Here is a 14964-nt window from a genome sequence, read left to right on the forward strand (position 1 = left end):
TTTTTTTTTCTTATTTCCCCCATTTTTTTTAATGTTGAATATAATATAACAACCGAAGGAGATTTCTCGCGCTTTTCGAGTTATGCAAAAGAGCTGGAAACCTTGGCCCTCCTATTATCCCTAACTAAGGTGGTCTATGAGTTTTCAAACGAAGTTATTAAAAAAATGAAAAACAGTGGGAGGTTAAAATTGTTTAACGCTCGTCACCTACTTTATTTTTATTATTAGCGGTTCCCTTTCATATTTCACTCCCCCAGTTATAAAAAGAGTTCCTCGAAAGACCTCGATGTCTTCTTTTCGAGCCCTCGAGGAAAGGTTAAATGTTGGATGCATTTTTTAATTCTGCCATAACTTGAAAAAAAAATTAGTAAAATTTTTAATTAAAAAAATAATCGTTGATGTTGATTGATTTTGCGCCTTTTTGAAATAATGCGCCCATGGCATTCGCCATACTTGCCATACCCTAGATACGCCACTGGATAACAGATCAAATCAAAAGGCGAGTCCCCGGGGAAATTAAAGAGGGTCTAATAGATTCCTGGGTGAAGTTTATTGACCCAGAATCTGTAGCTAACAAACTTGACAAATATGAAGCCGTTAGAAAACCATTACGCAAAAATTTAACTCATAAAAGTCCCATAGAAAAATGGAAGGAAAAACCTAGAGAAGTAGAGAAAAATCAGCCTGAATCTAAAGATCAAAGAGATAATGAATTAAATTGGAGGGATAGAAGCTATCCAGATTCAAGAGAAAATAGAACTAAATTCTTTGAAGAACGGCGCAAACCCGCATGTTACGAGTGCAAATCTGCGGATCACCTTCGGCCTCAGTGCCCGGAATTGAGGAAAAACAAATTTGAAAGAATCAATAAACTCGAAACAAATGAGTTCGGACCATCTTTTCACCCTTATTTAAGTGAAGCCATTGTGAACGGTACAGAAATGACCGTTTTACGAGATTCAGGATCGAGTATCGACTTAACTTCGAAAAAATTTATAAAACCCGATCAGTTAAATGGTGAAGTTATATGGGTGAACTTGAAAACGCGTTTCGATGCCTGCCTCTGGCAAATATTGAACTCGTTATAAAAGATGTCGGCACAATCTGCACGAAAGCAGCTGTAGCAGATAGCGAAGTAGACATGAATCATTATTTGCTAGGAAATGAAACTCATGATCTTATTGAAATAGTGAAGAGGCAGTCTGAGAAAGTGAACGCTGTGGTTACTAGTCAGACCACTCGATCTCAGAAAAGCGATAAACCAGGGGAGACGAAAATAGGGATGACCCCTGCCCAGAAAGAAAAAGAAAATGTAGTTAAAGAGATAGAATTCATGGAGAGGATAGAATCGTCAACCCCACAGAGAAGGGAAGTAGAAGAGAGAAAGGTTGATCAGGGGGTAACAATCTTGGAAGAAAATGAGGATACCCTTTCCCCCCGTCTTCCCCAGAGAAAAGTGGTGGTGGAAAATATTCAATTACCACCTGCAGAAAAAAACGAGATTTTTAAATTAGCGGGAGTGAATTCGGACACTTTTCGCGTTCAGCAAAAAGGGGATAACAGTTTAAAAAGGGCGTGGGAAGAGGCAAGTGAAGATAGCAAAGAGAATGCAGAATTTTTTATAGAAAAACAATTATTGTTTAGGCGGTCAATAGATCACAGAGGTATGATTCGAAAACAATTAGTGATACCGAGTAAATATCGAATTAAAATATTAAAATTATGTCATGAAGAGATCGGAGCTCACCTGGGAGCAATTAAAACCAAAGATAAGATTTTACGTTATTATTTTTGGCCTAATATGGTTAAGGAGGTGGAAGAATTTTTTCGTAGTTGCGATCCGTGTCAGCGGGTTGGTAAAGTGAGGGAAATTTCATACCCAATAGCTGATGCTAATGTTTACGATTTTGACGAAATCATTAGAGATAGTGAGTTAATAGAAAAGTGCACTCCTGTACAAATCGAACAGTTAAAAAATTACTAATGGTGCACAAAGATGTTTTTTCGAATGACCAGGGAAAACTGATTTAATCGAACTCGAACACGATATAGAATTAATAGGTAACCAACCCGTAAGATTAAAACCATATAGGACATCACCCAGGCAGACTGAAATATTAAAATCAGAAATAAAACGTATGTCGGAGTTAAAAATCATCGAAATCGGAGAATCTGACTACACATCTCCTATGATTTTAGTAGAAGCCCCTGGTCGGGATCCCCGTCCTTGTATCGATTACAGGAAACTGAACTCGATTACTCGGGCAGAATATTTTCCCTTACCTAATATTGAAGAGAGAGTGGAATTAGTGGCCTCAGCAAACTTCATAACTCTAATTGACCTAACAAAAGTTTATTGGCAAATTCCACTGACCCCCAGGGCTCAAAAATTAGCAGCGTTCGTTACAACCTTTGGTTGCTACTTACCTTTGGTTATGCCTTTTGGCCTTATGACAGCACCTTATAAATTTTCTAAATTTATGGCTCTACTTTTAAAAGGATGCGAAAATTTTTGCGTGCCTTACTTAGACGATATGTCGATTTTTTCTGATAGCTGGGAGGAACATTTAAAACATGTTGATGTAATTTTAAACCGAATCACAGATGCCAAGCTCAAAATAAAGCCCTCAAAATGTAAATTCGCTCAGCGTAGCGTGAAATATCTTGGACATATAGTTGGAGGAGATTTCGAACGCCAGCGGAAGATAAAATACAAGCAGTTACAGATTTCCCTCCCCCTAAAATTAAAACGGAGATCCGTCGGTTTCTAGGCATGACAGGTTACTATGCTCGTTACATTAAAAATTATGCTTGTATTGGCGAACCTTTCACTAGAGCACTGAAAGGAAAAACTAGAAAGGAAGCTATTGAATGGAATCAGGAATTAGAGGAAGCGTTTTCTGAATTGCAGGGTAGATTAACGAAAAAACCAGTATTGTAGGCCCCAAATTATTCAAAAGAGTTTGTCATTCAAACTGACTCCTCTGACAAAGGTGTCGGAGTAATTATGGCACAGAGGGGGGCGAATAATGAAGAACACCCTGTTCTTTATCTTAGCCGGAAATTTTCCGAACCAGAAAAACGGTTCAGCACGACGGAGACGGAATGTGCAGGAATAATTTTCGCAATCAAGAAATTAAGACACTACTTGGACGGGCAAAAGTTTATAATAGAAACTGCCCATAATCCTCTCGTATGGCTGAAAACAAATACTGGAAATAATCCTCGTTTGATGAGGTGGGCATTAGCCTTACAACCTTTTAATTATACTGTGATTCACAGAGCAGGAAGGGATATAAAACATGCTGACTGTCTCAGTAGAATGGAATAATCTTCATGTTTTTTTATTTTTTGTTGTGTTATAAAATTTTGTATTAACTTTTTTGCTGGTATAAAATTTTTGCTTGTATTTTTTGTTTGATCATTAAAAAGGGAAGAAAAAAAAAAGAGATTTTTCCTTACATTTTCATAATTATTGTTTAAGTTGTAAATTGATATCTTTTCTTAAAATTAATGCAATCTATTAGTGTTATTTAGTTAGACTTTTTCTTCATGGCCTCTAGCAAAGTGATTAAGCTGTCTTTGTTGTCTAACTATTATTATTTTGCTCCTGAAGTTCGCAAAATCGTTTCAAGGGTTTGTCTGTAACATCTTGGACAGCTGACCCCCGAGTACATTCCCCTCTGGCATCCGGTGCATGGAGCTAGCTCCATGATCCGGTGTCTCCCCACGAAATTCTAAGAACTCGATGCACCTGCAGAAAGAAGAGAAAGACTGGACTCTGTAAGAGACAGGCAGTCTGGTGAGACGAAGCATCATGAGCGGACCTTGTGCCGTTTCGATTTGGGAACTTTTTACTATATAATTTTGTGTTCGGTAGAAGTGATGATAATTGTAAATAACGGTGTATATAATTGTAATACAACCTTGTACATATAAAATTTACCCAGAAAAAGATATTGAAAGATTGCTTGTTTTTATAAGAGTTTTAGTTCAATTTGAACAAAGTAACGAAATCGTTACAATATAAAAGCTGATAAGATAAGTATCTTCATTTGGGCAAATTACTTCCAAACAAGATTACGGCGTTAAACGGTGTAACGCGTTTACACGTATTACTCGTATGTGTTTGGCTATCATCTAGCTAATACGAATCCTATACGTAGAAATTTTCTTTGCTGTGGAAAATAAAGTTCGTTGCCAAATTAGATTCGTTTTTGGTTCCTTAACTTTTTTTTACTCCAAAAATGTCCAAGAAATCCAAAAAATTTGAACTGACTTAAGAATCATAATACATTTTGATGTCGTATGATAACAATGTTATAGGAAAAATTGAAAGACAAAAATACGTCTTAAATAAGTAGCATAAGTGCAATTAATAGTTAAGCACTTTTTATGTCACTAGTCACACCAAGAAGTCATTGCAGTTAAGTTGTTGTTTTGCTTACATTAACTTGTTTCAAAACAGCTTTTATAAATCCACACTGTTGAGATAGTCTTACGAAGTAAATCTGCGTCAGTTAAGGCAAAATTAAATAGCTTGTCTACTATATTAACCATCTATTTTTATATAAATAACTATATAGATTAACCATGGTCTCAATGAAAACATTAGGCAGACATTCTTCAGAAATATCAAAAATGAATTTTGCACTCAAGTTATCATCGAAAATAACTGTCTTTAAAATAATTTTTTATTTATCGTTTCTAAATTGTTATATTATACTAAATAAGATAATTTGTTGGCAACTAGTAGGCTACACACCATGGATCAAAAAATTAGAAATCTTTACTTAAGCATAGGGTGTGAGACATAGTTTTCTGTTAAATTTACTTTTCAGTTTTCTATTTTTACTAAATGTGACAAATATAATCTCGAATTTTCTGTAAATCATTACCAAATACGAACAAAAAAAAATAACAAATAAATGATTTAATAATTTTGCCATAAATTAGAAATGTGAATTTACTTTTTCAATTGATTTTTTTTTCATTTTAAAAAGATAAAAATCTTCATGTAAAAAAACCAGTAATTCTGATTTGCTTGATATTAAAAATTTCAGCTCAATATCAATATATTTCATTTGCAATTTTAGTAAAAATTAATCAATACAATGTCATTTTCATATCATAAGCATATAATTTCATTTGAATTCTCACAAAATATTAAATTTCTGTTCCGATCCTTTCAGTCTTTGTTGTGCTTTTTTCATTGTTTTAAAAAACTTTAGGACAACTAAATATGAGAACATTTACAACAATACTTAAGACAGTTAAATAAATCTTTATTCCTTTTTATATTGTTTTAATGGTTCTTCTTAAACATTGTTGCCGAAAATGACCATTGTTGATCACACCAACAAAGTAACAAAAAATATTAATTCCTCATTCTTATTTGAGCTTTTATAAGTGAATAACGTCTTTTTTGACAAGTGACTTATAATTTGTGAAAATGAGTGAACTTTGTCGTTTTGCTGTGCTTAATCACTGGCAAAAAGAGTTGATAAGAAATCCAAGGCCTTATCGTAAGCATGAAAACTATTAATTTCATAGATTTTTAGTAAAAGATAAATTTTGAAAAATTAAAAAATCTTGATTTGAATCTAAGACTTTTTGGAACTAAGCAGGAAGTGGCGATACTTAATATTTGAAGTATTGTTTTGTGTGAGACAATCCCTAACTTCTTCAATTTGTGATTTAATTCATTGCATAAATGTTTTAATTCAATCTTGTTTGAAAATCCTTGAAATTGAATTGAATTAAAATATAAAAATTCTTCCACGAATAGCAAACGGAAGTATTAAAATAAAATTAAAAACTTCAAATAGAAATAGAAAATAAAAGTATGAAATGACTGCTATTTTACTTGTATAAATATAAATATGTTATTACCTTTTAATGGTCCGAAATTCGAAACTTTTTTAAAACTATTTCATATTCTGAAGAAAGAAAATAATTTTTTAACGCTACAACTTATTTTTCCGTTATTAGAAATTAAAATGATAATACACTTTTATAAAGGTTTTTATAGTTGCAACATATGTTGCACTACACTGTAAATCATTACAGATCAAATTTAGGTAAAAAGTACCGGCACTTTGGGTGCATCATGTGTAAAATACTTGGCAAACTTGACAATACTTTTTATCATAAAATCCATTTTTCCGGAACATGTCAAGGATCAAAATATTTTTGCAATAATTATTACCTTAAGATTACTGAATCATTTATATTAAATAAAGAATCATTTATATTAAATAAATATTACTGTAAAAATAACGGCATAATATTTTACGGTAAAAAGGAGCTTTAGTGTAACATGTGTCTTACGAATAATGCACCAAAAGTACCAATACTTTGTACCGTCATTTTATTCGGAATTTCATTCGGAATTGTAGAAATAATGTTATTTGTTTTAAAAAAGAAAACATATCATGATTTATTTAATGAAAAATAAAGTTGTAAACTTTTAAAATTATATACATAATCTTATAAGCTAAAAGAGACATTTTTATTTCATTAATAAAATTAAATACCTAAAAGCAATGAGCAATTACAATTTAAAGTGACATTTTGTCGCATTTAATTATAATAATTATCACCTAATTATGTACCTTTCTTCATATTTCAATCAAATCGTAACCATTAAAAAAAGAGTATTGGCTATTCAGCTTGGGGTTGATTATCCAGTTATCACACGTTCAATAATCATAAAACATTTTGTTACCCAAATTTCAGTCAAAAATAAGCTAAATTAAAATTTAATTTATAATCTTTTTTCAGCGCCTGGATTTCTTGCAGAGAACAGCAGTAGTAGTTCATCTGAACCAGATGGGTAAGTATTTGATTTAGATTGCGAAATATTATAATTTTTTTATACAAAAAATGGTAATTTTTAAAAGTTAAAAAANATTGGTATTACTAATAGTTAAATGATATTTTTGAGGCCCCCGAAATGGAATAGTACTAGTATTTCTAATGTATTTATTAACAAAACATTTAAATTATTATCCATGTGGAACGGAAGTTTTAAAATAAAATTAAAATCATCAAAAAGAGGTTTGGAAAAAAAATGTTGTTGTATGCATTTTCATAAAGAGTCATTACTTTTGGATAAATTCAGATAGATCACTTCGTTGTTATGCATTTCAGTCAAATCTTTTTTTTAGGTTCCTTTTTAATTTCAAGCAATTACACATTAGTTAAAAGCAACAATTCTTAAATGTAGTATAGACAATGTTGTATAGATCTATATTAAATAGTTTTTTTCTTCTTCATAAAATGAGCTACGTTATTCAGTTATTATTATTCCAATTATTCTTGAAAATTTGGTTACAATTATTCAACTTGTGGTTGATTGTCCAGTTATTACATTTTTGCTATCCAAATTTAAAATAGTCAAAAATAAGCTGAATTAAAATTTAATTAATAATTTTTTTTAGCTCCTGGATTTCTTGCAGAGGACACCAGTAGTAGTTCATCTGGAACAGATGGGTAAGTATTTGATTTAGATTGTGAAATAATATAATTTCTTTAAGGCAGAAATGGTAATTTTTTAAAGTTAAAGAGACATAAATAGATAAAAAAAACAAATAAATAAATAAAAAAGAAAGAAAGAAAGAAAGAAATACAAAGAAAAAAATCCTTTAGAGGAAGTGCAAAGAAACTGTCGTATTTAAATAATTTAGAGTAAATGTAATTATTTAAAAAAAATATTACCGTAGATTTTGTACTTAGAACATGTAATATGGAAAGAAAGTATCAAATGTGAATATCGATATGAAATGTTAATATGAGAATGAAAACTACGTTAAAAGTTGTTTATGACAAAATTTATTTCATAAATATTAACTTGACATTAAACTAGTCTTTATAATTTCTTAAATATGAGTTGAGCAAAAAACTGATGAAAGATGACCATCTTGAGATAATTAAATATTCTGTCTATAAGTATATCATTTTATTTCTTTTTTCAGCTACGAAATGCTGACGGTTGAGAGTGAGATAGTTTGTGAGGAGTCACATTTGACTTCGGATGAGGATGACGCTAGTGATAGGTACTTTTCAAAGTTATTATCTTTAAGACATCATAATATTTGTATTTTAAACTACTTTAAATATTGAACAATATTTGTTGTATATTAGTACACAAAATAATACCATGGAAAAAAACACAATTAAAGTGACAAAAATTTCAATTTTCTTTTTCTTTTTTTAGAATTTGGCACTTTTGTATAATATGCTACTTATTGCAATTTTTTTTTCAAAAATAAATTGCATTTATTAGTTTTTTTAATTTTTTTTAAGAGTTCATACAATTAGCAATAGAATGAAAAATAAATCAAGGAAATCTATCGTAGATAACTTACGATGTTTCTTTTTTAATTGCGCGTCAGAACTGTACTTTTGCATACATATTTACATAAATTGGAATTAGTAAAAAACATGCATGTAAAATACTTTTAAATTATGCAAATTAAATTAATTTGCTGTTATGCGAGATAGGTAATTATAAAAGGTTTATACGATCATAAACGGAAAATGCAAAAAAAAAAATACTTAAATCATCACAAAAAATGGCTTATTACTTCTTTTACTATTAAATATGTTCAGGTAAGTTATGTATTAAAATTAAAGCAACTATATAATGTGATAATTACATTTTTTACCTTTAGCGATGATATGGAAGAACTGAGTGCAGAAATAGAGCATTCTGAGTCATCTTCAATTGAAGACGAGGATGGTGATATTTTGGATAGGTAATCTATTTATCTTTTATTTTATTACTATTGCGGTAATTGTCTTTAATGAGATTTTAAATATTTAGCGATTTTCTACACGATATATTGAATAGTATTTATGCTGCTACTTTTGCATGATGATTTTCATTGTGGAAACTTTAGAAAATAATTGTGTAGAATTCTTTTTAAGAAATGCAAATTGAAATAATATGTGATAATCAGAGCTTAATGTTTTGGAATAAGTTGTTCAAAATTCATAAACGTATGATTTAATTCTTATTAATAAAAGACACGCCATTATATGTTAAGCATATGTTAAGCTCGACTTGTTAACTATTTAATATGATAATTTTATTTTTTTATCTTTAGAGATGAGTTGGTTGAGTTGAGGGCTGAAATAGAGCCAAAAGTGTCATCATCAACTGATGATGAAGATGTTGCTATAGAGAATAGGTAATTTAAATAGTTTTAATATTATTGAGATTAATTTTTTTAACAAAATTTTATACACTTCGTAATTATTAGAAGCACATGCTACTTTTTTGAATGTAAACTTTCGTAGTGGAATAAATAGAAATATATATTTAGAATTTATTTAAAAATTACAAAATAAAGGAATTTGTTCTGATGAGACCTAAATCAATTACAAAAAATTAATGCGAAAAATGTATGAAATGGTTTAAAAAAAACTAATAATTTAACTTTTTGATACTTAAATATTTCAGGCAAATACTGCTGAAAAAAATTATTTCTCACTCCGAAATAAATATAGTCGAATTTTAAAACTCACGCATTCAATACAAGGAAAAGTGGCATACTCAAAACTGAAATGGCGTGTATATTTATTTTGATGCATCGTGGCAAAATGTCACATCATCATCAAATGAGGCAAAAATTAAATTTTATTAGTTTATAACGCTTGAATAATTGAAGAAAAAATCTAATTTGTTAGTAACTTCCTGCACTTACCTACATTCTAAATATATTTCACGAGTAAAAATTGTCTTTAGATTGGTAATCAACACTTTTCTACTTAACCGCCATGTTTGTTTAAAAATGAAGAAGAGTTCTCAGAGCTGTTTTTTTGAACTATAGGTGGAGGTTTCAATTTCAATTATATATTTTTTGGATCTATTTCATATCATTTTTTCACTCATTTGCGAAACTCATTTTAACAGGGATGGTGTTTGTTAATCTTGAGATAATTATTCAATGAACTAATTTCTTTTTTATTATTTTTAGCGAGAAAATGGAGGAATTGCAGGCTGATATTGAGCCTAAAGAGTCAGAAATGATTCTTGATAAAGAGATTGTTGCTACGGATGGGTAATTAGAATCGTATATTAAACTTACATAAACTTACATCAATTAGTTAAAACACCAGATTTAAATTTTTAAGGCCCGACATCCTAATTTTATTTTATTCGAATTCTTTGAATTACAGTAGGACCTCCATTTAACGAAGTCGCTGAATCCCGATAATAAGGTCGGTATATGGAAAATTTGTTTGAAAATCACCTTTTGAAATACTTAAACAACACAAAGCAAGTTTTAAATTCATAAACACTAGACATAATTTAAATATAAATTGATACATCTTTATCTTGTTAACTCGTATTCACTATTTATTTTACAAATCTTAACCATAAAAGAAATCTGCATGGAAAGCAATGGTAGAGCAAAACATTATCCATTGTTACACTATCATGCTACATACATTTTCAACTAAAAAAAAGCTAAAATTATAGTTTCTTTTGTTATGAAAGTAATTTTAAACACATATTGCCACATGCATTCTTAAGTTTAACTGCTACTGATAAAATACGTTAATTTTGTCTGAGTGTTTCGTTTGAAATGTAAACAAAAAGGGAAAGGGATTTTACTACTTTCTCTAAAAGTTGGCTTCGAAAATCAATTAAAAATCATTTCCCCAATAAAATGCATTAACAAATTTGAAATATTTTGGGAAATAGGGAAAGTGGATATCAAAGAAAAGTTCGTTAAATAGAAAATTCACTTCGCTATTTGGAAATTATTTAACAAAGAAATTTCCAAAATGTTCTTGGTTCCTTGGAAAAAAATCGCAAAATAGAAAATTCGCAAAATGGAAGATCGTTAAATAGAGGTCTGACTGTATTTTCTTCCAGAAACAGATTACCTACATTCTATTTCACTCATATTCTAATAGAATGGATATTTTCCGCATCCATTTTCATGAGATTTCTGTTAAATAGTAGCAGTATTTTAATCCAAAATTCAATATCCGATTTTCTACACTTACGTAGTTTTATTTAACTCCTTCTTACTGTCCATAAATGCTCATAATTTTATTTTATTTATTGAATTTAATTCCGTTTCACGTAAATATATTTCTTATATAGGAATGTTTTATCAATTTATCTACTTTATTATCCAAAATAGGGACTGTAACCACAATCTAAAAAACATGGTCTCAATAGATCAGTTTTTCTTCGATCAAAAGAGCTGTTGAGAGCTTTTACACATTAAAGTTAGTTTTACTTCTTGCAAATTTTGCTATCTCAAATAGTTCATATTTTTAAATTTTTATTTTTCAAGAGCTATTCAATTAATTCTTTCAATTTCTGTGTTTTGTCTTTTAACATCTCTTAGAAGAAATTTCGTTAAAAATTTGCTTCAAGAAAAAATTCAAAAAGTTTAAACCATTTGTGTTTTTAAAAGTAATAACTAATTTTAAAAAAAAATATTTTGCATAGAATAACTCTTGAATAAACTTACTAAAATTGCAACATTCCCTCTTATGAAAATAAAGGTTCCTATTCCGTCACAAGAAATGAATCTAAATATCTGATCTGAAATCTGAAATCTTTTTATATCTGATTTCATAACCTTATGCCTGAAAAGATATTTTAGCATATTTGAGGAAAGTCACACAACTCATGAAAATCCGATCCTTAAATCAAAAGTTAATAATGCGTTCAAGTTTTTATTTCTTCTCTTTTTAGCTTAAAGTACCTAAATTTTAATATTAAATTATTTTTACTAATTTTCTTCTTTAATTTCAGTAGTGATAGTGGCCATTATTACTTCGAGATTGATTCGAGGGAAAAGATAATTCTGGCCAAGGCTAATAAAGTGAAGGAGTCAGTGGACATTGTAGTTGGATTAAAGAGGTATATATTAATTGCTATCGATCTTATTTAAATAAGTTCATTTCCCTTAATGTCAATTTAAATCAATAATAAGATACTATGTGCTTTAAAAATATATGTTATAACATATTTATTTCATTCTACGTCTTCTCCTTAAACTGAATAATAATAGATAGTAATTAAATACGTTTTTAAGTAACATAAACAGACATTGTGTGCAAAACTTTAGAGAAAAACAGAATTGTTGTTAAAATTATTGACGCTATTTATTTATATGTTAAAGTAATAAAAATACATTTTTTCGTTGTTTGTATTTGATATATTGTCTAACCAAGAATGATATTTTTCTAAAATTTCTCTTGATTTGATTTTATAAAGTAATTTCGATTGTTTTACTTTATTTTGTAAGGTTGATCGAAGCATTGACTACGATTTGTCTTATTTAATATGAAATTGAGTCGTTATGCCTTTAATATTTATTTATTCATATCAATGTATGCATAATAATTATAATAAATTAATATCATGTATTCATACTTATATATTCATATCGATGAATATATAATAATTGTAATAATTTAATATTATGTATTCAGATTTATATACTTATGCCTGTCATTTACATATTCATTCATACAAAACGAGAGATTTATGTTTATGAATATTTTTTCATAGAAAAAAAGACCAATTTGCCCATTTGCTGGAAGCAAATATTAATTTATAGTAATTTATCTTCTCTTTTTAAATATTCATAAGTTAATACCCAAACAATGCAAAGTGAGGCATTTAATGCGTATCTTTAATGAAAATACTAATTTACATAATTAATAAATGGATGAATTCTTACAGGTGTGGAGATATTTCTCTTTTGACAAAAAATCTGGAGGAAAAATTAGCCCAAAACCCAGATTTTGCTGAGAAAAGAGAATTGGCAAGAAAGAGAGAGAAGAAAAGCTTCCGCAACCTTGTGAGACGCCTATTTTCTGGGTGTTTCTAACGGAAATAATTCTTTCTTAACTGCGTGACTTGATCTGCAACTGTGACTCTCAACTAAGACTATGTTGCCCAATTGTGTGACTCTTAAAATGCACAATGCACAATTGCCTGACTTAAAATGGACAATGTACAATTGTGTGACTTAAAATGGACTATGCACAATTGTTTGACTAATAATGGACAATGCACAATCGTGCTACTTAAAATAGACAATGCAAAATTGTGTGACTTAAAATGGACTATGCACAATTGTGTAACTTTAATGGACAATGCAAAATTGTGTGACTTAAAATGGACAATGCACAATTGTGTGACTTATAATGGACAATGCACATTCGTGTGACTTAAAATGGACAATGCATAATTGTGTGACTTATAATGGACAATGCACAATCGTGTGACTTAAAATGGACAATGCACAATTGTGTGACTTAAAATGGACTATGCACAATCGTGTGACTTAAAATGGACTATGCACAATTGTGTAACTTAAAATGGACAATGCACTATTGAGTGACTTAAAGTAGACCAACCTAATTTTACCATCTTTAATTGTGAATTCTTTCTTTATTTATTAAAACTGAATGTATGCCTGTAAAATTAACACAGAGTGCAATAAATGGAACCTGTTTAAAACTTCGTTATTATTTTTGTATTACTCTTATTATTAAGAATTATCAAAATTAATTTTTATTAAAAATGTATGTTACTGCTCTGCGTACTAAAATAATTTAATAAGTTAAACAGTTTACAAAAAAAGAAATAAGAAAAAAAAACACTTGGAGATTACTTCGATTACTCTCTAACCTCAGAAACTGCCGCGGTCCATTTTATATCATATAGCTCATTTCATTAATTCTTTTTCCCCATGTTTGCTTACTAACAGTCAAATGCACTATAACAAATTTCATAGCTGCTTTTAATTAGTTTTTTCTACTTGCTTTGTATTGTTGTACAATAATTTTCATTATTTTGTCGTATTTGTACTATCCACAATATGATGAAGTAACAAATCAAGTTGCTGTAATAGAAAGATTTTCGTTTGTATATGAACCCAATTTTAAAGTTTAATTACTCTAAAATTAATAGGAAACTTGAAAAAAATGTTAGGCTGATTGTCCATCTGTAAATATGTGAGTAGGTAGTTGCAAAATATCATATTTAAAAGAGTTACATGACTGGTGCAAGTTTTCCCACATTTAATTACTTAGCGCACTGAAAAACTTCAACATTAATTTATTATTATTTCAAAAACTAATTTTGACATCAATAACACTGTGATTTATTTTCTGTGAAAAACGAGGTTTGAGATTGTTTTTTTAAGTTTTTGGAGGCTATGACGACAGTTACTTAAAAAATAAAAATTACAGAGAGGTACTTTCAAATAACCTCTCCGATGAAATATAAATTTAATCAATTTGTTCCATTTTATCTTTAAAAGTGCCTAATCTTAAGAGTTCTATTATCTTTTGACAGATCTCAATTGCAAAATATTGCTGTTTTGGCTTATGACAGGATACTCGCTTTTCGCAAATACACATGTAAAAAATTCTATAAACAAATTTTTTTTTTTAAGCACAAACAGAGAACTTTTGAAGATTAACTTCTGATTTTCGAAGGGGCCATAGACATCACTTAGTGGTATTAAAAGGAGTGGCTATGACTCAGTGCTTAAGGCACTGGTTTGTCATTGCGAAGAGCTTGAGCTCGATCTCTAGTGGCAGCTTGCAATAAACTTAGCTTGCTATATCGTAAGAGTTTGTCAATATATCTCCAAAATTAATTACCCAAATCAAACAATATGAGTACCCAACTTTGAAACACTTTTACTTAAAGGTAATTTAATCCAAATTTATTTTTATTTATAATGGCTGATTATGAACAGTTACTGCAGAAAACAATAAAGAATAAAGAGTACAACAAAAAATGCTGAAACAGAGCTTATTAATCTAACATATCTCTAGCCTCCCAATAACGCTCGACGAGAAAAGTCTTGCCCTGAGCAGAACTGTGGAGTAGATGCGCAGAGTCCATAACATCTCCAGAACTACACAGAGTGCATATCGGGAAAGAAACAATTTCGAGTCTATAAGGAT

The 14964-nt window shown here is 29.5% G+C and overlaps 1 protein-coding gene and 1 long non-coding RNA gene across 2 annotated transcripts; both read left to right on the plus strand.

Moving 5' to 3' along the window:
- The first annotated feature begins 7442 nt into the window (after window positions 1-7442).
- LOC139425507 (uncharacterized) lies at window positions 7443-8759 on the plus strand. The gene is made up of 3 exons (XR_011636704.1): window positions 7443-7494; window positions 7977-8057; window positions 8676-8759. It is a non-coding gene; the product is annotated as an uncharacterized lncRNA (long non-coding RNA).
- A 174-nt stretch (window positions 8760-8933) lies between these two features.
- Window positions 8934-13457, plus strand: LOC107439627 (uncharacterized). The gene is made up of 5 exons (XM_071180378.1): window positions 8934-8983; window positions 9111-9194; window positions 9984-10067; window positions 11786-11893; window positions 12722-13457. Exons 1-5 carry the CDS (start codon window positions 8934-8936, stop codon window positions 12867-12869), a joined length of 474 nt encoding a protein of 157 aa, XP_071036479.1. The 3' UTR covers window positions 12870-13457.
- The last annotated feature ends 1507 nt before the right edge of the window (window positions 13458-14964 follow it).

Source organism: Parasteatoda tepidariorum, chromosome 4 (assembly GCF_043381705.1).
Source record: "Parasteatoda tepidariorum isolate YZ-2023 chromosome 4, CAS_Ptep_4.0, whole genome shotgun sequence".
Classification (NCBI taxonomy): domain Eukaryota; kingdom Metazoa; phylum Arthropoda; class Arachnida; order Araneae; family Theridiidae; genus Parasteatoda; species Parasteatoda tepidariorum.

Bases quoted from the DNA above. Each gene is read 5' to 3' on its own strand.
- LOC107439627 (XM_071180378.1), top strand. From the start codon at position 8,934: ATGCAAATTGAAATAATATGTGATAATCAGAGCTTAATGTTTTGGAAT. The intron at 10,068-11,785 runs GTAATTAGAATC...CTTTAATTTCAG, and splicing joins GAGATTGTTGCTACGGATGG to TAGTGATAGTGGCCATTATT. The intron at 11,894-12,721 runs GTATATATTAAT...GAATTCTTACAG, and splicing joins ATTGTAGTTGGATTAAAGAG to GTGTGGAGATATTTCTCTTT.